The following is a 24,055-nucleotide window of genomic DNA, read 5'->3' as shown; positions in this document are numbered from 1 at the left end:
GTATGTGCAGAATGGGCTAGGCTGAATGGCACGTCAACTGGATGTTCAGTCCAAATTGGAGGTGCGTGCAACGATCAGATTTCCATGGGCTAAACAGCTCAATTGAACGGACATTCATCGTGAAATCACTGCTGTATATGGTGAGCGTGCAATTTCTCTCCCAGGTATTGTAAAATGCTGTAAGCAATTTGACGCCGGGCGCACGGATCTCACGGACGAATATCGCGAAGGCAGGCCCGCAACGTCCAGTACCGTTGCAAATGTTGACCGTATGGATGGGATCATTAGAGAGAATCGGCGCATAACCTGCAGGAAATTGTCAGCATGCTGAACATTTCATATGGCAGTGTGTTCTCCATTGTTCACCAGCACCTTGAGTTTCGTAAGCTGTCTCAAAGATGGGTCCCACGTCTGCTCACCGATGTTCACAAGGGACAATGTTTCAATTGCCTCTGGCATTTTTGCAACGGTATTGTGTGGAGGGCAACGAGTTCCTGCGGCGAATCATCACAGGGGATGAAACGTGGGTCCACCACTTCACCCACGAAACAAAGAGAACACCGATGGAATGGGTGCACACCACACCAATACCACGAAAGAAGGCCAAGGTCCAACCTTCAGAAGGAAAGGTAATGGCGACAGTGTTCTTTGACATGGAGGGTGTGGTGCACGTGGAATTTATGCCGAAAGGCACGACAATGAACTCCGCTTCGTATTGTCAAACGTTGAACCGCTTGCGTAAGGCAATTTTAGAAAAGCGACGGGGAAAATTCAGCGCCGGTGTGATGTTGTTGCACGATAACGCAACACCTCACACGGCCCTCCAAATTTCCGAACTGCTGCAGTGATTCAAGTGGGAGGTATGGCAATATCCTCCATAAAGTCCAGAATTAGAGCCATGCGATTATCACGTGTTCGGTTAGCTGAAAAAAGATCTCGGAGGACGACGATTCCAAAACGATGAGTAGGTGAAAGAAGCTGTCTCCAGGTGTTTTCTTAAAATGCTATTTGTTCGAAGCGTCGACCAATAGAGATCGTTTGCCCCTACTTGCACCATGTGATATGAACCTGCGTCTAATTGGAATGAAGGAAGGGTAGAGTGTTTAATGTGCAGAAAGGAACGTTAAAGACGATTCAAACACCTAGTCCCCAGGCCATGGATATTAATCATTTACAATCAAAACCCCCTGACCCAGCCGGGAATAGAACCCGGGGCCGCCGGGTGACAGGCGCACGCGTTACCCCCTACACCGCGGGGCCGGACCTCCAGGTGGTTACATAGCACTGGAGGTGATTTCTACGCATCTGGAATCGAAAAGTTGCTTCACTGTTCCGAGAAATGTTTACAGTCTCTTAGGGACTATGTGGAAAAGTGAACTTACATTGTATGTTGTCATAGCTGTGTTGCGTATGTGTAGGTGGTTTCATAAATGTCCATAACTTGGACGTTAACTTACTTTTTGATTCGCCCTCCTACACTGACTGACAGAGCAAATGCAACACCAAGAAGGAGTGGTCAGAACTTTATGCCAATTGCAGGGTAGACTGACGTCACTGAGGTATGCTCATGATGTGAAATGCGCCGCTGTGCTGCGCACGTAGCGAACGATAAATGGGACACGGCGTTGGCGAATGGCCCACTTCGTACCGTGATTTCTCAGCCGACAGTCATTGTAGAACGTGTTGTCGTGTGCCACAGGACACGTGTATAGCTAAGAATGCCAGGCCGCCGTCAACGGAGGCATTTCCAGCAGACAGACGACTTTACGAGGGGTATGGTGATCGGGCTGAGAAGGGCAGGTTGGTCGCTTCGTCAAATCGCAGCCGATACCCATAGGGATGTGTCCGCGGTGCAGCGCCTGTGGCGAAGATGGTTGGCGCAGGGACATGTGGCACGTGCGAGGGGTCCAGGCGCAGCCCGAGTGACGTCAGCACGCGAGGATCGGCGCATCCGCCGCCAAGCGGTGGCAGCCCCGCACGCCACGTCAACCGCCATTCTTCAGCATGTGCAAGACACCCTGGCTGTTCCAATATCGACCAGAACAATTTCCCGTCGATTGGTTGAAGGAGGCCTGCACTCCCGGCGGCCGCTCAGAAGACTACCATTGACTCCACAGCATAGACGTGCACGCCTGGCATGGTGCCGGGCTAGAGCGACTTGAATGAGGGAATGGCGGAACGTCGTGTTCTCCGATGAGTCACGCTTCTGTTCTGTCAGTGATAGTCACCGCAGACGAGTGTGGCGTCGGCGTGGAGAAAGGTCAAATCTGGCAGTAACTGTGGAGCGCCCTACCGCTAGACAACGCGGCATCATGGTTTGGGGCGCTATTGCGTATGATTCCACGTCACCTCTAGTGCGTATTCAAGGCACGTTAAATGCCCACCGCTACGTGCAGCATGTGCTGCGGCCGGTGGCACTCCCGTACCTTCAGGGGCTGCCCAATGCTCTGTTTCAGCAGGATAATGCCCGCCCACACACTGCTCGCATCTCCCAACAGGCTCTACGAGGTGTACAGATGCTTCCGTGGCCAGCGTACTCTCCGGATCTCTCACCAATCGAACACGTGTGGGATCTCATTGGACGCCATTTGCAAACTCTGCCCCAGCTTCGTACGGACGACCAACTGTGGCAAATGGTTGACAGAGAATGGAGAACCATCCCTCAGGACACCATCCGCACTCTTATTGACTCTGTACCTCGACGTGTTTCTGCGTGCATCGCCGCTCGCGGTGGTCCTACATCCTACTGAGTCGATGCCGTGCGCATTGTGTAACCTGCATATCGGTTTGAAATAAACATCAATTATTCATCCGTGCCGTCTCTGTTTTTTCCCCAACTTTCATCCCTTTCGAACCACTCCTTCTTGGTGTTGCATTTGCTCTGTCAGTCAGTGTATATATAAATGGTATGAGTAAAGATCTGGAATCACAGATAAGGCTATTTGCGGATGATGTTATACTATATAGAGTAGTAAATGAGTTGCAGGATTGTGAGCGACTGCCAGGGGGACTTAAACAATGTTATGAGATGAACAATAGACAATGGTATGAACGTAAATCTGATGAAAGTTAAGTTGTAAGTTTCACGAAGAGGAAAAGTCCTCTCAGTTTTAATTATTGTGTTGATGGGGTAATAGTGCCCTGTTCATGGGGAATAATGTAAGTACCGAGGTGGTAATATAAGGAATATCTTCATTGGGGTAATCATATTAACGAGGTTGTTAAGAAAGGTTCCAGATCTCTTCACATGGTTATGAGAGTATTTAGGGGTTGTAATAAGGATGTAAAGGAGAGAGCATATTTGTTTTCCGTAAAACCGCAGTTAGAGCACGTCTCCAGTGTATGGGACCCTTACCAGGACGACTTGATTCGAGAACTGGGAAAAATTCAAAGGAAAGCAGTACGATTTGTTCTGGGTGATTTCCGACAAAGGAGTAGTGTTACGAAAATGTTGCAAACTTCGGACCGGGAGGACTTGAGAGTAAGGAGACGAGATGCACGACTGTGTGGTATGTTTCGGGCTGTAAGCGGAGAGTTAGTGTGGAATGACATAGTAAAAGTATAAGCGTGAGTGGAGTTTTTAAAAGTAGGAAAGACCATAATATGAAGATAAGGTGGGAGTTCAAGGAAACAGATTGGGGCAAATGTTAAGTTATAGGACAAGGAGTAAGGGATTGGAATAAATTATCCAAGGAAATATTCGATAAATTTCCAAGTTCGTAGAAAATATTCATGAAAAAGCTAGGTAAACAATTGATAGGGAATCTGCCACATGGGCGACAGCCCTAAATACAGATGATTGATTGATTGATTGATTGATTGATTGATTGATTGATTGATTGATTGATTGATTGATTGATTGATTGATTGATTGATTGATTGATTGATTGATTGATTGATTGATTGATTGATTGATTGATTGATTGATTGATTGATTGATTGATTGATCCATGAAGCGATCACAGCTGTGAATAACACGTTAGGACAGGAAACGTACTTTAGAACGATTTAGAGATACTGTATAAAATGCGAACTTACTACCAGTACCAGGCCTACTAAGGCGACAAAAGCGCCCTTGGGTGACATTGCGCACCCAGGGCGTGCAGAGACAGGTTCAAATCCCACGGTGTGTCACTTTTCTTTTGTTAGTCTATTACTGTGGATATGATACGCGCACATTCATAATCATTTCCGAAGAAAAGATCTTTATTGTCCCTAAAAAAGACAGTTTGTATGAGACGTTACGTAGCGCTGTTTTAAAATTGTGATTCATCCGGAAAAAATTACTGTTGATAAAACGTTTGCGTCATTGACCACGTTATGTAATGTCCATTGACTAAAATGCCCTCGAAGCGTTCAAGTTAGATCGAGAAAATTCATATTTAATTCCCGATGGTTTGGGTGAAATATATTGTTATGTAATATTCACATAACAAATGACCAGCTGATGTTAGTATGTTGTGCAAGTGTCTGTTTGCCAACATGAGAGGTATTCCAGACAGCGGCTAAGACAACCTCTTCATTTTGACCAGACATTATAGGAGTCTCTCTAATAGGAGGTTTCCACCCAAGTGTCATAGTTGCACACAAGCACCGTTCAAGGCTCTGGAACGTATTTGTTGTCGGTTTTATTGTCTCAGGAAAGCGCGTATCATACAGGCGTTGCGATTGTGATGACTTCTCTCATATTTCTCTATATATGAATAATACATAAATGTACTCGTTGCGGGTATACATCGCGCGTGTAGATTAGTAATAACAATAAAAATTGTGTTTTCTAACTCTTGACGATTGAATCAACAAGCTCCGTATAGTGACTTTGAAATGCACAATAATGCAACTATTATAGTTAGTTCACAGATCCGTAGTTCAGGCAGCATACATCCTTTATAAAACATTGTAGGCTATTTTCATTTCAAAGGACACACTGTTGTTAATACTGTACCGGGAGGTACACCTCAAATCCGCACTTTCAAAATAAGCGCCTTAATGAACTCCTCTATCGACCAAAATGTGAAATTGTTACTACATAAAGTTGAGACTTTAATCATAAGATGTCACTACTGAAACATTAAGTAACTGTGTTATTGTGAAGTTTCCTAAACTGATTGGATTTCTATTGGTTTTGTTTTTTCTGTACATCAAGAAGTTTGGACGTTTTTCCACAGATGTCACGACCAAAAAACTATAATAATGCACTCTGGTGCAAGGTAAAGGAAGTTGTTATTGAAAGAAATTTTGTGTTTATAGGTTTTCTCAACTTTTATTTGTTTATGTAATTCTAGGTTTGCAGCACTTCTGTCTCATTCCGCCAGTTTTGAATCTGGCCAATGAAAATTTTCTGTAATTAATTTTTAACCTATCACAGGCTTCTTGTTCGGTTTTGAGTGTAACTTTTGGGTTCAGCCAATAAAAATGAGAGGTTGTGTCCGGATTAGCCCAGAATACTCTCGAACCTTCCCTGAAGGTATATAAGTTGCGACCTTTAAAGTTTCCTTGTCTCTTGATTGTCGTCTTTCTGAGTGCGCGTGTTAAGGCAGGAGGCGGGACGCCTCATTCTTCGGCAGGCAGTACATCAACTAGGTAATGGCCACCTAAATTCTCTTTTCTGTAGCTACCTCCGCAGACTTATCCGAGGGGGAGGTCCGAATTTTTAACTATGTAACAAAACTTTTCTAAACTGTAAATTTTATTTCGGCTAATGTAAAACTTCATAAAGTCTTTAACTGTAAATCGGGGATAGAGAGTGAGTTACCCTCTCGAGCTCCCCTTCATCTTGGTTTGAGGTAACTACGATTTCGTAACTGTTTTCTTACTGTAATGTATTAAACTTATTTCCATGCGAGTCACCTCAGTAGCTTGGGACTAGCCCCTGTTTCATCCGGGCCAGAGACCTGTTAGTGTTTTAATATTTCATTATTTAGGAGCGCAAGTGTACGCCTCCATTCGGTTTTTGCTTCGGGCCAGTAATTTAATCTGTTCGTTTTCCGCAAAGGCCCAGTAGGTTGGGTACTAGATACCCCCGTGTAAAACTATTTCCATTTGTAAATCGTGCCTTGTGCGGCCAGAGAGTGTAAAATGTTGATGTAATGTGGCCTTGAGTGGGCTGTAAGAAATCGAGAGCATGCAAGCTCTTTTCGAAGTTTTGTAATAGTGACGGGTGCCTCTGGAAGGCTAAATATTGTAACTTCTGGAGCAAGTGCTCTTAAATCAGGATATTTCCGTCCCTGTCTAACCATCAAGATTTCGTGAATTTTGTAAACTGGATCCGGTATCTAAGAATTTGTAAACTAAGGGCTTGAAGCCCTAAAGCTGTAAAATTCACTGAACTTAGATTTGTCCAAGTCTTGTCTCAAGATTGCTAATTGTACCAGTCATGTTGTCATGTTCACTCAGTGAAGAAATTTGTTAAGTTTGATATTCTAAAAGAAATATAGCCTTTTAAAGTTTTAATTCAATTCTTGATATTGTAGTCAAACCCATTCAAGCCCGCACCTTTTTTCACCTCTTTGCGTTCCACAGATACCCCGTAACAAATACCTTCAAAAATATCGGCATAGGGTAGCATTCCAACTATGGACCCATTTTCACTTCTCTAATATGACTACTATCGATTCATCCGCAATAACGACACACTTCCTACAAATATAGTAGAGACAATACGCGACACTGAGCGAGATATCGAGGAACAGCTATTGGAGCTCCCTCTAGCGAGTAGACCTGAAAACTACTGATTCCGTCATAAGAGCACGTGTATTTTTGTATGAAGTTTTTGGTGTTATTTATGCGTTTTCAGTGAACTGACATAATTAAATAGTAGCGTGTGTCATTCCTTGATATCTCCTCTCAACATGAGGGTAAAGGTATGTGCTGTGTTTGGCTGTAGTAACTATGAAGTAGAGAAGAATGTGCGGTCGTTCTTCAGGTTCCCTCGTGACAAGAAAATATAAGTAATATTGTGTTTGCATATATATTCTTCCAGTGATAGAGATCTTTACAGTACTTCATAATCTTCTGACTTGCTCGACCCATATTTTAACTGGCTTAAAATGTAATACGCATATTTTATTGTATACTGCAGCAGTTAACCTTCAATACCGATGTGTTGTTGTAGGCGTGATCTGTGGGTTTTGAAATGTCACATAAGTGATTTGGATAAGGTATACAAGAAAGAAGGACGTTACGCTTATATAAGAATTATAAGATCTGTTCAGATCATTTCCAGGCCAGCGACTTTAAAAATCCTCGACTATACAGCCAAGGGTATGTTACATTTTTACTCTAATTGTACGTAAATATTCCTCAAAGCATCACTATCGACAACATTTTCATGCTTTTCTTTCTTTTATCCCTCTTCTCAGATTAAAGCCGGGATTTTATAGATTTTCTTTCTGTTAGTAGGAAAATTGTCCAGCTATTAAATGTTAATTCATTGCAGCATATGTGTAAGGAATGTGCCGATATTTTTATTGACAAGTGTCTTAATGTGATGATACAATGTTTTTAAATGAGAAAAAAGACAAATCCAACCGTAAGAGTTCAGGCAGGAATGCTAAAGCTAAAAAAGTAATGCATAAATGAAAGATCAAGCCATTTCACAGCAGTCCATTTCACATCTTGTTTATATGTCTAATTTCAGTCTTTGAATAATAACCTTTTAAAAAATTCTTCATTCATTTATCCAGAATTGCTTTAGCAACTTCGAAGTTAATATCTCAATAACACTTTCTTTCTAGACGTAATTTATTTATCCATTTCCGTATATACATTTCCATTGATATTTGAATTTAGCGCGATTTTTTCAGGCCAAGTCACTAGGAGCGCACACCGTCGAATTGTCTCCCATTTTAGCAAGGCTAAATCCGTAACTGTCGCGTATTGTCTCTACTGTATTTGCTTCCTACTCACAGAAGACGCCCTCCTAATGAATACCTACCCTTTCCCCTTCAAAATTGAACTTCCATGTCATATCTCTGATTCATGTTTGATGGGTTGATTTATTATTCAATACCACACCACTTCGCAGTACGTGAATTATAAAAGCACGTAATAAACGTCATGTTTGTAAAATGGCCCTTTCTTCTTGGCGCGAAGAATGCATACAGCCGCTTTTCCTGTGCAATGTTGGTTCGTTTTACATTGATTGCATATAGGTAGCGAGCGGAGCAATATCGACCTAAAGGACTATGAGTGTTAGATGGCTTTTTAACATTAATTTTAAGGGACTGTTGGACCACTCTGTATAATGTCTAGGAAAAGTATAAAATACATGACAAGCGACAGAATAACATACTTGTCAAAAGTCGCCAGGCATTTTCTACAATTGTATGGCATTCTGTGCAATGTCTGATTATCACATTTTGCTGGTAGGCCTAATATATATACTGTCGTCAAGGAATATAATGAGTTTGGTACATTTACAGGGAACAACATTGTTCGCTGGTGGCGGGACGATAAATTGCTGGCAGACTCAAGCGATCCCAACATTACAACACCAGCGAGAGTCACTATGTTTCCCAACAACACGCTGCAGGTGGAAGAATTGCGACCTGAGGATACTGGAGAATACATGTGCCAGGTGGTGAGGCCTGCTCCTTGGAACCCAATCCAACAAATGCACGCCATCGAGGTGTTATGTAAGTAGTGCAGATCACAAAATAGTTTTTCGCTTTCAAAGACAGTTTGCATGCAGCACGAAAGTAAACTTTTCAATGCAAAATCCTTTTTAGTCCAAGGCTGCTTTATAACATCACCAACTTTCTTCTTATTGGTGAAATGACCATTTTGAAAGACGTTAGGGTGTAATAATTCGATGAATACTAATAAATAAAATCATGAATAAATATATATAAATAAAATTACTCAGAAACTTAATAAAATTAATAAACATAATTAACCGAAATGTCCGTAGTATGGGCGCCAGAGTTCACCAGAATGGATCCCTCGAATTTTGATAGAGCATGATAAACTTCATATCCCAGGGCGTGTACATAATGCTGCGTACTGGGACATCTGCTGCAGGCCTTTCCTAAGCTCCTGAAAACGACTAAATAGGTAGGAACTGCACCTAGGTTCATCAATAACTCCACTGATTTTAAAATAGCTAACTATATTCTTAACAAAATCCGTGCATGAGCACCTCATCAACACACACAATTATACATATAATACACACAAAAAAGATTGCTGGAAGACTCCATATTTACAACAACAACAATAATGAAAACAGTGGGAAAACGAAAGCAAGAACTAAGCTACCATTTGTAGATAGTCCGATGAACAATGTACATATATGTAGATAAATACCCTTCACTGTCTCCGTATCAATACGACTTGTCGATTCTCATAATCGGCAGTTATAGCATCACACAATCAATCAATCAATCAATCAATCAATCAATCAATCAATCATTCAATCAATCAATCAATCAATCAATCAACCAATCAATCAATCACTACTGATCTGCATTTAGGGCAGTCGCCCAGGTGGCAGATTCCCTATCTGTTGTTTTCCTAGCCTTTTCTTAAATGATTGCAAAGAAATTGGAAATTTATTGAACATCTCCCTTGGTAAGTTATTCCAATCGCTAACTCCCCTTCCTATAAACGAATATTTGCCCCAATTTGTCCTCTTGAATTCCAACTTTATCTTCATATTGTGATCTTTCCTACTTTTAAAGACACCATCCAAACTTATTCGTCTACTGATGTCCTCCCACGCCATCTCTCCACTGACAGCTCGGAACATATCACTTAGTCGAGCAGCTCGTCTCCTTTCTACCAAGTCTTCCCACCCCAAACTTTGCAACATTTTTGTTACGCTACTCTTTTGTCGGAAATCGCCCAGAACAAATCGAGCTGCTTTTCTTTGGATTTTTCCAGTTCCTGAATCAAGTAATCCTGGTAAGGGTCCCATACACTGGAACCATACTCAAGTTGAGGTCTCACCAGAGACAAATATGCTCTCTCCTTTACATCCTTACTACAACCCCTAAATACTCTCTTAACCATGTGCAGAGATCTGTACCCTTTATTTACAATCATATTTATGTGATTACCCCAATTAAGATCTTTCCTTATATTTATACCTAGGTAATTACCATGATCCCCAAAGGGAACTTACACCCCATCAACGCAGTAATTAAAACTGAGAGGACTTTCCCTATTTGTGAAACTCACAACCTGACTTTTATCCCCATTTATCATCATACCATTGCCTACTGTCCATCTCACAACATTATTAAGGTCATTTTGCAGTTGCTCACAATCTTGTAACTTATTTATTACTCTGTACAGAATAACATCATCTGCGAATACACAAGATACTGTACCACGTAATACTGTGTTCACAGACTTAAACACTTGTTGTAAAGATATATACATTTGAGTAACACGCTTGTCGATCCTGAACATAAATTATGGAAATTCTGAGATAGCTTTCACCAACATATAATGCCAAGCCGCCACAAGTGCTACAATACTTAATGCGTAAACACTCCACAATTTATCGATCAGCCACTTTCCACGAACATAACAAGACTACGTTCCACGAACGTTTGAAGTCCAGTTCATTGTAGCCGTGTCACTCCAGTACCGTGTATCAGCACTACTTCATTCCCGTACAGTGTGTCAGTTGTCGTTCTAGTAGTTCCCTTCCGCTGTGATGTCGAAGTATATAAAGACTTCGGCATTCCCCTTTCTCTTACATGATACGTCTGGATTGGTCCTTGCCAGCCAATCATGATAGATCCTCTTGTCAAGACCATGCCCTGAACTACTTCTTGGTCCCAAGACATAAACAACCTCTCTGGTGTTTTACATGAGTCATAGAACTTTCCTAGTACAACAACAAGCTCAACTCATCAGACTGGGATGTCCGTATGAGTCATACAAATTACCAGAGTCCAATATAGCAATTTTTTCCCAGTACAAAACAAATTACTCATACCTACATATGTGGATATCTCCCAGCTTACACATGTAAATGACAAAGTATACAAAAGAAATACTGATAATAATAATAATAATAATAATAATAATAACAATAATAATAATAATAATAAATCGAATACTGACAATAATATCTCTCACTTTTACATATAGTGCGAGGGTGTGATATATGTACTATCACAAGGGGCCACCGTGGTAGTTTACTTAACGGGGTAAGCCAGTGAATCCCTCATATTTTACGTCCGTCCTCCCTGATGATAATAATAATAATATTAATAATAATAATAATAATCAACCGTGCCCGATCAGCTTGCGTGGGGGTCTAGCTCTGAACTGAGTAGGAGTTAGGCATAACTCTATGTAAGACACTGGGATGGGGGCCCTCAACCCCGACACGGCGCGTCCCAATGGCTGATAGGGAAAGTTCCTGTAGATATGCAGGGCAGGTGCGAATAAGGCGTAGCCAAATAAGCACCCGCGAATCAACTGAGGGAACAAGGAAAATGGTCAACGGCCTCAACGGCATAAGAGGATTCATCCCGATGGCGGAGAGGGCGGAAGAACTGACTGAAATCCACTTCGCGTCTGACTTGCAGCAAGCGGCAAAGTGGTCAGCGTCTGTTCACCAGAGGTGCGGCTGGAAATGTATGTTCTGGAACTATCCACTCCAGTCCTATGAAACTGGACTACGGTCCAATACTTGGATAATCAAGTACCATGAGGCGTGGCAGAAAACAAATTTGTACCCCAGGTGGTAACCAATCCACTGCTGACATTAGCAGCACAACCAGACTATCGGATTCTGGGGAGTCTGGCTGGACACGCAAACAGAGGGAGTCGGAGACCTCTGGTCAACTTCGCCCAAACAGCAAAACATTTTTCGGAACACTGAACATAAATTCTCTCTTGCGGGCAGGGAAATTGTACGAACTAGAGCAAACCCTAAATGATCAAAAAATAGAAATACTGGCACTGCAAGAAACGAGGCTGACTGACGAACACGCAATGGATTTCGGGAACTACAGACTCTTCAAAAGTAAAACAGACAAACGGATTCTCAAAAACACACCCCATTTAGAAGTTGCTTTTGCAGTCAAGAAGAGCATACTTAACTCAGTAATAGGTGTGAAATGTGTTAACAATAGGCTAATGACAATCACCCTAAAGTGTGCAAACAAGTCATACACACTGATCAATGCACATATGCCAGTCAATGAAGACAATAAAACAGATCGCCAGAAGGTAGACAAATCCTGGGAAATACTAGAAGAAACAGCATCAAAAATTCCTCAAAACCACGATAAAATTCTGTTAGGAGATTTCAACGCTCAGCTAGGCAAGGAAAGGAAATACAGGAAAACAGTTGGAAAATTCCCAGCACATAAATGGACGAACCAAAATGGACAGAGATTAGTCGAATTCTGCCGGGCATTCAACCTTAAAGTCATGTCGACTCACTTCAGGAAAAAACCTTCTAAACAAATGACATGGAGATCACCCAACTCCCTCTTGGCCGAGTTTCAAATTGACCACGTGGCAATTTCGTACCCAAACCACAGAGAAATTATGAATGTCCAAGTAAGGAAGGGTGCAAACATAGACTCAGACCACTATCTGACAAGAGTCAAACTACAGTTGATACCCCAAAGGTTCAGAAGAAGGAAGCAAATAATTCCGAAATTTGATACTAGTCGGATCCAGCCATCTCTCACTGAAGAATTAGAGAAAAAGCAGTCCAACAATTGGCAGCAACTCAAGACCAAACTAACTGAAACAGCACAAACACTGATTCCTCTGCAGAAAAGAAAAAAACACCCTTGGTGGAACGCAGACTGTGAACAAGCCATTCAATCCCGGCAGAATGCATACAATAAGTGGAACAGCAAAAAGACCGATAAGAATCACAATATGTTTTTGGCAGTCAGGAAAGAGGCAGCGAAATTAATCCGACAGACCAAAAGGAAATTCGAGAAAGATCAACTACTAGAAATTGAAAAGGACTTCAAAAAAAACCACACACGAAATTTCTACAAGAACTTCAAAACAAAGCTAACAGGGTATCAGCCACAAAACCTTTGCTTTAGGAAAGTAAATGGGCAATTTGCATTGAACAATCAAGAAAACTGCACCGAACTTGCAAGGTATTTTGAAGAACTGCTTAACTGCCCAGAGCCAACACAAAGATTTCCACTTCAGGAACTTGACTTCACAAACCCAAATTCAGTACCACCGGATGAAGAAGAAATTACCAGACAGATAAAGCGACTTAAAATGAATAAAGCTGCAGGTGAGGATGGGATCATAGCAGAAATTCTCAAATCAGCAGGCCCTAATACTATAAAAGAATTCACCGGTATCATCCAAGAGATTTGGGAAACAGAACAAATTCCAGAAGATTGGAAAAGTGCACTAATTCATCCTTTACATAAGAAAGGAGACAGAACAGACGTAAATAACTACAGAGGAATCTCATTGGTATCTGTTGCCTACAAAATTTTATCTCAGTGCCTTCTCGATAGAGCCCAACAACAACTAGAACAAAAAATTGGAGAATATCAAGCAGGTTTCAGACCAGGCCGTTCATGTCCAGAGCAAATTTTGAACCTAAAGTTAATCCTAAGGCATCAGAGAATTTGTAGCAAAAATGTAGTTTGTACTTTTGTTGATTTCAAAAAAGCCTATGATTCAGTTGATCGTCAATCACTGTTTCAGATATTAAAAGAACAGGGTCTAGACCGGAAAACACTCGCAATTGTAAAAGAGACATTGACAGACACAAAATCTAAGGTTAAATTCATGGGGGAAATCTCAGACCCTTTTCCGATCAAAACAGGAGTAAGACAGGGAGATGGGCTCTCTCCACTACTCTTCAACTGCGTCCTTGAAAAGGTAATACAGGAATGGCGCAAACAGAAGTCTGTCCTCAAGATTGACCAACCAATCACTCTTGGTAGGGGCAAATTAGCAGTAGACTGCCGGGCATTTGCGGACGATCTGGCAATCTTAACTCGTGACGTTTCAACAGCCATAAACCAGATCGAACTCCTGAAAGAAACAGCGGAAAAAGTCGGCCTCCAAATATCGTTTGAAAAAACTGAATACATGACCTGCAGCAAAGAAGCCCCTAAATTCATGGAGACAAAATATGGCAAATAAAACGGGTCCAGCAATTCAAATATCTCGGTGAAATAATTCAGGAAAATGGAATGGAAACAAAAGCCAATGAAGTTAGATGCCAAAAAATGGAAACTGCGTATAGACTCACCCAAAATATCTATAACAAAAAGTGTCTCTCCAAGCATGCAAAACTAAGACACTATAATACAGTTATAAAACCAGAATGCCTCTATGGATCAGAGACACTAATTTTGAACAGGAAAACCGATCTAGAAAATATTCAGAAAAAGGAACGCAAGATCATTAGAAAAATTTTAGGCCCAAAACTCGTAGATGAACAGTACCGCCTTACAGGGAAACAGGAAATCAAACAATTTTCTAACATTCACAGAGACATCAGAAAACGCAGATTAAGATTCTTTGGACATATAAAAAGGATGAACCCAGATAGACTTACCAAGCAAATAATTGAATTTTATGAAAACCGAAGTAAAGCCAAAACGGACACAATAAAATGGATTGGTGAAATTAAAACAGATCTCAAACTGGCAGGAATTACACCTGAAGACATCCAAAGCCGGGTTATCTTCAGAACCAAAGTTCATAAGTGGCAAGTTGACCAAGAGGAAAAACCAAAGAAGAAGACCAGAACAGCATGGTCTCAAGAGAGAAAAGAAGCACACAGCAAACGAATGAAGGAAGTGTGGGCACAAAGAAAGGCAAATGCATGTCTCTAAGTACTTTGCGTAGTCCTAATGGGCTCATTCGCAATATAATAATAATAATAATAATAATAATAATAATAATAATAATAATAATAATAATCTCTGTATCAATATAAAGTGTTCTTGATGGGTGTTAGAACGTGAAGGGCACAGTGGGACTGCTCATCAGGAATACTACTGCACGCAACATAGTTTCTGTTAAGCACGTAAATAAGAGAATGATGTGAGTAGATTTTGTAGCTAGAGGAATTAGGAAGAGAAATGGTTCAGTTTATTCACCACGCGAAGGTGCAGATGAGGAAGTTGACAGGTTTCATGAGGCATTGAGTGACAACGTTAGTCAGGGTTAACGGCAATGATAGGATAGTGGTACCGAGCGAGATGTCCAGCTCCATGGCTAAATGGTAGCGTGCTGGTCTTTGGTTCCCGGCCGGGTCGGGGATTTTAACCTTAATTAATTATTTCCACTGGCTCGGGGAGAGGGTGTGTGTGTCGTCCTTAAATAGACAATAAAAGGAAAAACAAGTAAATAATGAGAAAAATAAGAAAATGTCAGAAAAAGATTAAATTAAAAACATGGGGGCCTGGCCGTACTGTTAGTGGCGCGCAACTATGAGCTTGCATTCGGGAAATAGTGGGTTCGAACCCCACTGTCGGCAGGCCTAAAGATGTTTTTCCGTGGTTTCCCATTTTCATAACCTTAATTAATTATTTCCACTGGCTCGGGGAGAGGGTGTGTGTGTCGTCCTTAAATAGACAATAAAAGGAAAAACAAGTAAATATTGAGAAAAATAAGAAAATGTCAGAAAAAGATTAAATTAAAACATGGGGGGCTGGCCGTACTGTTAGTGGCGCGCAACTATGAGCTTGCATTCGGGAGATAGTGGGTTCGAAACCCACTGTCGGCAGGCCTAAAGATGTTTTTCCGTAGTTTCCCATTTTCACACCAGGCAAATACTGGAGCTGTACCATGCCACGGTCGCTTCCTTTCGGCGATTTTTCGATGATATGGACCACTATCTGATCTGCAGTGAACTAAGGATCACTAGACCAAGGATAGGGAAAGTGAAATCTGTCTGCAGACGAATAACAGTACTAAATCTCCAGGACGAGGAAATCATAGACAAGTACATAGATATGATTAGTGAAAAGTTCCAAACAATGGAAAGTAAGCGAGTTCAAGACATAGAAAGAGAATTGATACCTTAAAAGTATGCTGTAGTAGAAACAGCCAGGGAATGCCCAGGAACAACTGTGCGTAAAGATGGGAAAAAGCGAACATTTTTGTGGAATGATGAAGTGAGAGCAGCCTGTAAACGTAAATGGCTCCAAATAAGGACTGATGCAGACAGGGAATTTTACATAGGTGAAAGAAACAGGTCCGCCTCTGTGGTGTAGTGGTTAGTGTGATTAGCTGCTACCCCGGAGCCTGGGTTCGATTTCCGACTCTGCCACGAAATTTGACAAGTGGTACGAGGGCTGGAATGGGGTTCACTCAGCCTCGGGAAGTCAACTGAGTAGATGTGGGTTCGATTCCCACCTCAGCCATCCTGGAAGTGGTTTTCCGTGGTTTCCTACTTCTCCTCCAGGCAAATGCCGGGATGGTACCTAACTTAAGGCCACGGACGCTCCCTTCCCTCTTCCTTGACTACCCCTTCCAATCTTCCCATCCCCCACAAGGCCCCTGTTCAGCGTAGCAAGTGAGGCCGCCTGAGTGAGGTACTGGTCATCCTCCCCAGTTGTACCCCGGCCCAGAGCTTGAAGCTTCAGGACACTGCCCTTGAGGCGGTAGAGGTGGGATCCCTCGCTGAGTCCGAGGGAAAAACCTACCCTGGAGGGTAGGCAGATAAAGAAGAAGAAGAAGAAGAAGAAGAAGAAGAAGAAGAAGAAGAAGAAAGAAAGAAAGAAAGAAACAGAGCAAACAAAATAGTAGTTGTTGAATCCAAGAAGTCGTGGGAAGATTTTGATTATAACCTGGAAGGGCTATGTTGAGCAGCAAGAAAACCTTTCTGGACAGTAATAAACTATCTTAGAAAGGGAGCGAAAAAGAAAATGTGAACAGTGTTTCAGGTAAATCAGGTGAACTCATACTACAGATTTTTTTTTTTTTTTTAATTTTGCTTTAGGGTCGCACCGTCGTATGGAGAGTTGGAAGGAAGAGGCCGTGGCCTTAATTAAAGTACAGCCCCAGCATTTGCCTGGTAGTAAAATGGGAAACCACGGAAAACCATTTTCAGGGCTGCCGACAATGGGGCTCGAACCCACTATCTCCCGGATGCAACCTCGCAGCTGCGCGCCACTAAACGCACGGCCAACTCGTCCGGCTCATAACAGATCCCAGAGAACGCTGGACAGGCGGAAGGAATATTTTGAAAATATTCTCAGCGTAAAAGGAGTCTTTCTGATGACGTCGCGAATAACCGAGCTCATGGGGAGGAGGACAATGGTGCTGGTGGAATTACGGTTCAGGGAGTGGAATGGATGGTAAATAAACTCCGTCGTCATAAAGCTGGAGGAATAGATGAAATGAGACCTGGAATGGTGAAATATAGTGGGAACGCAGGGATGAAATTGCTTCATAGATTAATCAAGATTAGTAAGGTATCTTCTGATTGGACGAAAGCAGTAATTCACCTATCTACTTTATAAGCAAGAGAACAGGAAAAACTGTAATAACTATCGAGGTATTTCATTGATCAGTATACCAGGCAAGGTTGTTCATTGGCATCGTGGAAGGGAGGATGCGAACAGTGGTTGGGAGTAGGTTGGATGAAAACCAGTGTGGTTTTAGACCTCAGACGGGCTGTCAGGACCAGACTGTCAGTATGCGCCAGGTAACTGAAAAATGTTACGAGAGGAATAGACAGTTATATTAATGCTTCGTAGATCTAGAGAAGGCATATGACAGAGTACCTAGGGAAAAGGTGTTTGCCATACTGGGCGACTATGCGATTAAGGGTAGGTCATTAAAACAAATCATATGCATTTACGTTGACAATCTGGCTACAATGAAAATTGATGGTAAAACGAGTTCTTAATTCAGGGTACTTACAGGGGTTGGACAAGGCTGTAATCTTTCATATTTGTTCCTTAGAAGTGAAGCTTCCACTGTGTGTAGAATTATTTAGTTCTGTTTCCGGGTTGAACCGTGTTGTTGTTTTCCATACATTACGTACAATTTGCCGACGTTCCGATATACATTGCAGTATTCTTTGTCAAGGCGACTGAAATACCCCTACTCGAACCGAGGTAATCAGTCTCACAGTGGTTCTTGATCTTGGTCTTATATATCCTAGCCTTTCTGGCTGACGAAAGCTCCCTGGCTGTCAGTTGAGAATTCTGGAAATTATGTGTCACAGCCAGGTAGTGGGATATGCCCGCGCTGTTATGTAATTAGAGGTTCGACCTGCGTGTTTATGTTGTGGTCTGTATGTCTCATACTGTTCGGGTGTTTCCATCAATCACTACTGATCTGCATTTAGGGCAGTCGCTCAGGTGGCAGATTCCCTATCTGTTGTTTTCCTAGCCTTTTCTTAAATGATCGCAAACAAATTGGAAAATTATTGAATATTTTACTTGGTAAGTTATTCCAATCCCTAACTCCCCTTCCTATAAACGAATATTTGCCCCAATTTGTCCTCTTGAATTCCAACTTTATCTTCATATTGTGATATTTCCTACTTTTAAAGACACCACTCAAACTTATTCTTCTACTGATGTTCTCCCACGCCATCTCTCCACTGACAGCTCGGAACATACCACTTAATCGAGCAGCTCGTCTCCTTTCTCCCAAGTCTTCCCAGCCCAAACTTAGCAACATTTTTGTAACGCTACTCTTTTGTCGGAAATCACCCAGAACAAATCGCGCTGTTTTTCTTTGGATTTTTTCCAGTTCTTGAATCAAGTAATCCAGGTGAGGGTTCCATACACTGGAACCATACTCTAGTTGGGGTCTTACCAGAGACTTATATGCTCTCTCCTTTACTTCCTTACTACAACCCCTAAATACCTCATAACCATGTTCAGAGATCTGTACCCTTTATTAACAATCATATTTATGTGATTACCCCAATGAAGGTCTTTTCTTATATCAACACAAAGGTACTTACAATGATCCCTAAAAGGAACTTTCACCCCATCAACGCAGTAATTAAAACTGAGAGGACTTTTCCTATTTGTGAAACTCACAGCATGACTTTTAACTCCGTTTATCATCAAACCATTGCCCACCGTCCATCTCACAACACTATCGAGGTCACCCTGCAGCCGCTCACAATCTTGTAACATATTTATTACTCTGTACAGAATAACATCATCTGCAAACAGTCTTATCTCTGATTCCACTTCTTCACACATATCATTGATATATATAAGAAAACATAAAGGTCCAATAATACTGCCTTGAGGAATTCCGCTCTTAATTATTACAGGGACAGATAAAGCTTCGCCTACTCTAATTCTCTGAGTTCTATTTTCTAGAAATATAGCCACCCATTTATCACTCTTTTTTTCTAATCCAATAGCATTCATTTTTGCCAGTAGTCTTCAATGATCTACCCTATAAAATGCCTTAGATAGGTCAATCGCAATACAATTCTTGATTTCGATAGCCTCACGGATTTTCCTTTGAAGATTCCAAGGGATAGCTGCTAGGATCTTGGTCTTGTCAAATGATATTCCGTATCTTGTTTCGTACGAACGCTTGGCTACAGCTGAAATATCTGTGTTTTGGTTCTTGGTGTGATAGATGTGTTATTTTAGGCGGGTAGAGATCAGACTTTTGTTTCACCACCATAGCACGTTCCGCAGCTACATTCAATGCAATTTATACCTCTGTGTTTGGTTTGTAACTTAATTATTTTTCAATCAGTTACTACTGATCTGCATTTAGGGCAGTCGCCCAGGTGGCAGATCCCTATCTGTTGTTTTCCTAGTCTTTTCTTAAATGATTGCAAAAAAATTGGAAATTAACTGAACATCTTCCTTTGTAAGTTATTCCAATCCCTAACTCCCCTTCCTATAAACGAATATTTGCCCCAATTTGTCCTCTTGAATTCCACTTTATCTTAATATTGTGATATTTCCTACTTGTAAAGACACCACTCAAACTTATTCGTCTACTGATGTCATTCCACGCCATCTCTCCAATGACAGCTCGGAACATACCACTTAGTCGAGCAGCTCGTCTCCTTTCTCCCAAGTCTTCCCAGCCCAAACTTTGCAACATTTTTGTAACGCTACTCTTTTGTCGAAAATCACCCAGAACAAATTGCGCTGCTTTTCTTTGGATCTTTTCCAGTTCTTGAATCAAGTAATTCTGGTGAAGGTCCCATACACTGGAACCATACTCTAGTTGGGGTCTTACCAGAGACTTATATGCCCTCTCCTTGACTTCCTTACTACAACCCCTAAATACCTCATAACCATGTGCAGAGATCTGTACTCTTTATTTACAATACTATTTGTGTGATTACCCCAATGAAGATCTTTCCTTATATTAACTCCTAGGTACTTACAATGATCCCCAAAAGGAACTTTCATCCCATCAATGCAGTAATTTAAACTGAGAAGACTTCCTATTTGTGAAACTCACAACCTGACATTTAACCCCGTTTATCATCATACCAATGCCTACTGTCCATCTCACAACATTATCGAGGTCATTCTGCAGCTGCTCACAATCTTGTAATATATTTATTACTCTGTACAGAATAACATCATCTGCGATCTCTGATCATCTCTGATTCCACTTCTTTAGACATATCGTTGATATATATATAAGAAAACATAAAGGTCCAATAATACTGTCTTGAAAATTCTCCTCTTAATTATTACTGGGACAGATAAATCTTCGTCTACTCTAATTCTCCGAGTTCTGTTTTCTAGAAACATAGCCACCCATTCAGTCATTCTTTTGTCAAGTCCAGTTGCACTAATTTTTGCCTGAAGTCTCTCATGATCTAGCCTATCAAATGCCTTAGACAGGTCAATCGCGATACAGTCCAATTGACCTCCTGAATCCCGGATGTCTGCTATATCTTGCTGGAATCCTACAATTTGAGCTTCAATGGAATAACCTTTTCTAAACCCAAACTGCCTTCTATCAAACCAGTTATTAATTTCGCAAAAATGTGTAATATAATCAGAAAGAATTCATTCCCAAAGCTTACATGCAATGCATATCAAACTGACTGTATGGTACAGGTCCTAATCCAGGAGCCTGTAGTTCTATTGTGTCTTTTACTGGTGGTAGATAACGGGCTAGCTTCCGGTGTGGTTTATAGATGGTTTTAATGTCGTATTTATCCAGTATCTTGCCGATCTTGTCTGCAGCATTTCTAATGTACGGAAATATCGCTGTTTTCGGGCGGGTCAGTTCTTCTTTCCCGTTGTTTTCTACGGCGGCCTTTTCTTTGTTTTCTTCTGATTTTCCAAAGACTCGTCGGATGTTATTGAGCGAGTAGCCATTTCTCCTGAGGGTTCTCGTGAGGTATTCCTTCTCTTCTTCGAGGTGTTCTGCGTCTGATATCGCTATGGCCCTAATAACCAGATACCGTATATTAGAACGGCCTGCTTTTGTGATGGGTGGGAATGCGAAGAGGCGTGCAGGTACCTGTGTGTGTGGGTTTCCTATATGCTGCGTGAGTCAGAGTCCCACTGATGTTGCGTTTTACTAGGACGTCCAGGAATGGTAGTTTTCCGTTTACTTCGATTTCCATGGTGAACTGAATATTTAGGTGAATAGAGTTGAGATGGTCAAGAAATAGCTGCAGGTTATTGCTCCCGTGAAGCCAGATCACGAACGTGTCATCTACATAACGGAGAAAACATTTCGGTTTCAGGGTAGATGTGGCTAAGGCTTTCTGTTCGAAGTGTTCCATATACATGTTTGCTATTATCGGAGAGAGCGGCGACCCCATCGAGGCCCCTTCTGCCTGTTCGTAGCACTCCCCGTTTAAGTAAAATTAGTGGCGTTATAGCATTCTTTAGCTAGTGTTGACAGGTCTTCTGGAAGTTTCTGGTCTAATAGCGGAAATACTTCTGTTAGCGGCACCTTGCTGAAAAGTGACGTGACGTCAAAACTTATTAATGTCCATACTTTCGATTGACTGGTCCTTAAGTAACTGGATGAAATGTCGAGAGTCCTTCACGTAGGTTTCATTGTGTCCTGTATGTGACTGAAGTAGTCCAGCTAGGTAACAGGCGTCATCGTGCGTCGGAGATCCTATAGCGCTCACGATAGGTCTCAGAGGTATGCCTTCTTTATGGATTTCTGGGAGGTCATACAATTTAGGAGGTATCGGATCCGTAGAAATCGGTTATTCTGTATTTCGGCTGGAATACTGGAATTTTTTACTAGTCTGTGGAGTTCGTTCTTAATGCGGTTGGTGGGGTTTCTGATTTTCTTGTATGTAGAATCGGTTAGTAATTGTTCTATTTTCAGTGTGTAGTCGGTGCATGTAATTATCACCGCAGCGTTGCCTTCATCTGCGGGTAGGGTTATTGTTTCCGTATCTTGACGTAGTATTTAGAGGGCATGAATTTCTTCTTTGGTCAAACTGATGGCGGCGGCTTTGCGGTTCTCAGTAGACATGATAGGCCTATATCCTGTCTGATCTCTTCTGCAGATTCAGTAGGGAGGTGTCAGATTGCAATTTCAACTTTGCTAATTATTTCTTCCACTGGTAACCTATTAGGAGCTACTGCATAGTTGAGTCCTTTTTTCAAGGCCAGTAGGTTCAGTGAGTGGCTTATCTGTGAGATTAACTATTACATTCTTCTGTAGTGAATCAGATGGTTTCGGTTTCTGTTTTAGTAGGAGACAATCGAATTTCTTGTTTAGTTCGGCAGTGGCTAGTTCCAGTGTACGCTAGGATTGTGTGTTGCTAATGCTGTCTAACGTGGTTGAGTCATTGAGAGACAGAGCGCTGGAAAGTTCCAAGTGGAGGTGAAATAAAACAAGAAATTCCCAGAGCTTACGAACAACACTTGTCTAGCTGACTGGTTGTAATTATTTGCTTTAAGTTTATCACCCTTTCCCTAGTGCTCTGGAGTTACTATAGCTGCTCTCCATTCATTTGATAGAGATCCTTCATACAAACAGTAATCGAATAAATTTTTCAGATATGGCACTATATCCGAATTCATTGCCTTTAGTATATCCCCAGAAATCTTATCAATCCCAGCTGCTTTTCTACTGGTAGCTTTCAAACTTTGTACCTTTTTGTAAATAAATGTAATACAGTATCATACATAAACTTCGCAAATATTTGCAATCTTCTTTACCTGAATATGTTCTTGTTTTTACAATTTGCTTTACATCGCACCGACCACAGATAGGTCTTATGGCGACGATGGGATAGGACTGGGAAGGAAGTGGCTGTGATGATCTTAATTAAGGTACAGCCCCAGCATTTGCCTGCCGTGAAAATGTAAAACAATGGAAAACCATCTTCAGGGCTGTTGACAGAGGGTTGAAACCCACTATCTCCCAAATACAAGCTCACAGCTGTGCGTCCCTAACCACATGGCCATCTCGCTCGGTGAATATGTGCCTTAAATCCAACTATCTTTACATACAGCTGACTCAATATTTTTGCCTTCTGTAAGGCCTCACACACACTCTCCTTGTCCATTAATGATCCCTGTAATATCCTTCCTGGAACGTTTTCAGCCTTAGGGCACTTAAGTAGGCCTACTTATAATTAAGTACTTATACATACCATTCCATTTTTTCCTAAAACTCGTATGACTGTCAAGTATGCCATCACATAATTCTTAGCTGATTCTTTTTGCTAAATTCAATTTCCTAGTAAACTCCTTCAATCTCTCCTTGCTTCTACACAGGTTCCTAACTCTATTTCTTTCTAACCTGTGCCTCCTTCTTAATCTCTCTATTTCTCTGTTATAATAAACTGGATCTTTGCCATTCCTTACAACCTTTAAAGATACAAACCTAATTTCACACTCCGCAACAATATTGTCTTATACCCATCCCAGCCCAGAGTACAAACACCATGCGTTCGGTCTGGGTTTATATTTATAAGAGAGACCCTGTAATTGCAAGAATGCAGAGAGCAGTTTTGTTTGGACACATACCATACAGTCAGTCATATTGATTTTGTCACAACAGTGATTCACAGTCTACAAGGTAGTTGAATGTACAATCCATATTTTGTATAGCCTGTTGAGTTACACCATATTTAGGCCTATAAACAAACGAATGAATGAACAAATAAATAAATAAACATAAAACAAACAAA

The 24,055-nt window shown here is 41.4% G+C and overlaps 1 protein-coding gene across 2 annotated transcripts in view; it reads left to right on the top strand.

Annotated features, from left to right (window-relative positions):
* Positions 1-24,055, top strand: part of LOC136876932 (neurotrimin) — a 135,296-nt gene that overhangs the window by 46,373 nt on the left and 64,868 nt on the right. For both annotated transcript variants that reach the window (XM_067150694.2, XM_067150695.2), the window contains exon 3: positions 8,424-8,636. In XM_067150694.2, the coding sequence (XP_067006795.2) occupies positions 8,424-8,636 (213 nt within the window). The remainder of the gene's footprint in view (positions 1-8,423; positions 8,637-24,055) is intronic.

This window comes from Anabrus simplex, chromosome 7 (genome assembly GCF_040414725.1).
Source record: "Anabrus simplex isolate iqAnaSimp1 chromosome 7, ASM4041472v1, whole genome shotgun sequence".
In the NCBI taxonomy this organism is placed as follows: Eukaryota; Metazoa; Arthropoda; class Insecta; order Orthoptera; family Tettigoniidae; genus Anabrus; species Anabrus simplex.
This window is presented reverse-complemented; position numbering and strand designations above follow the sequence as displayed.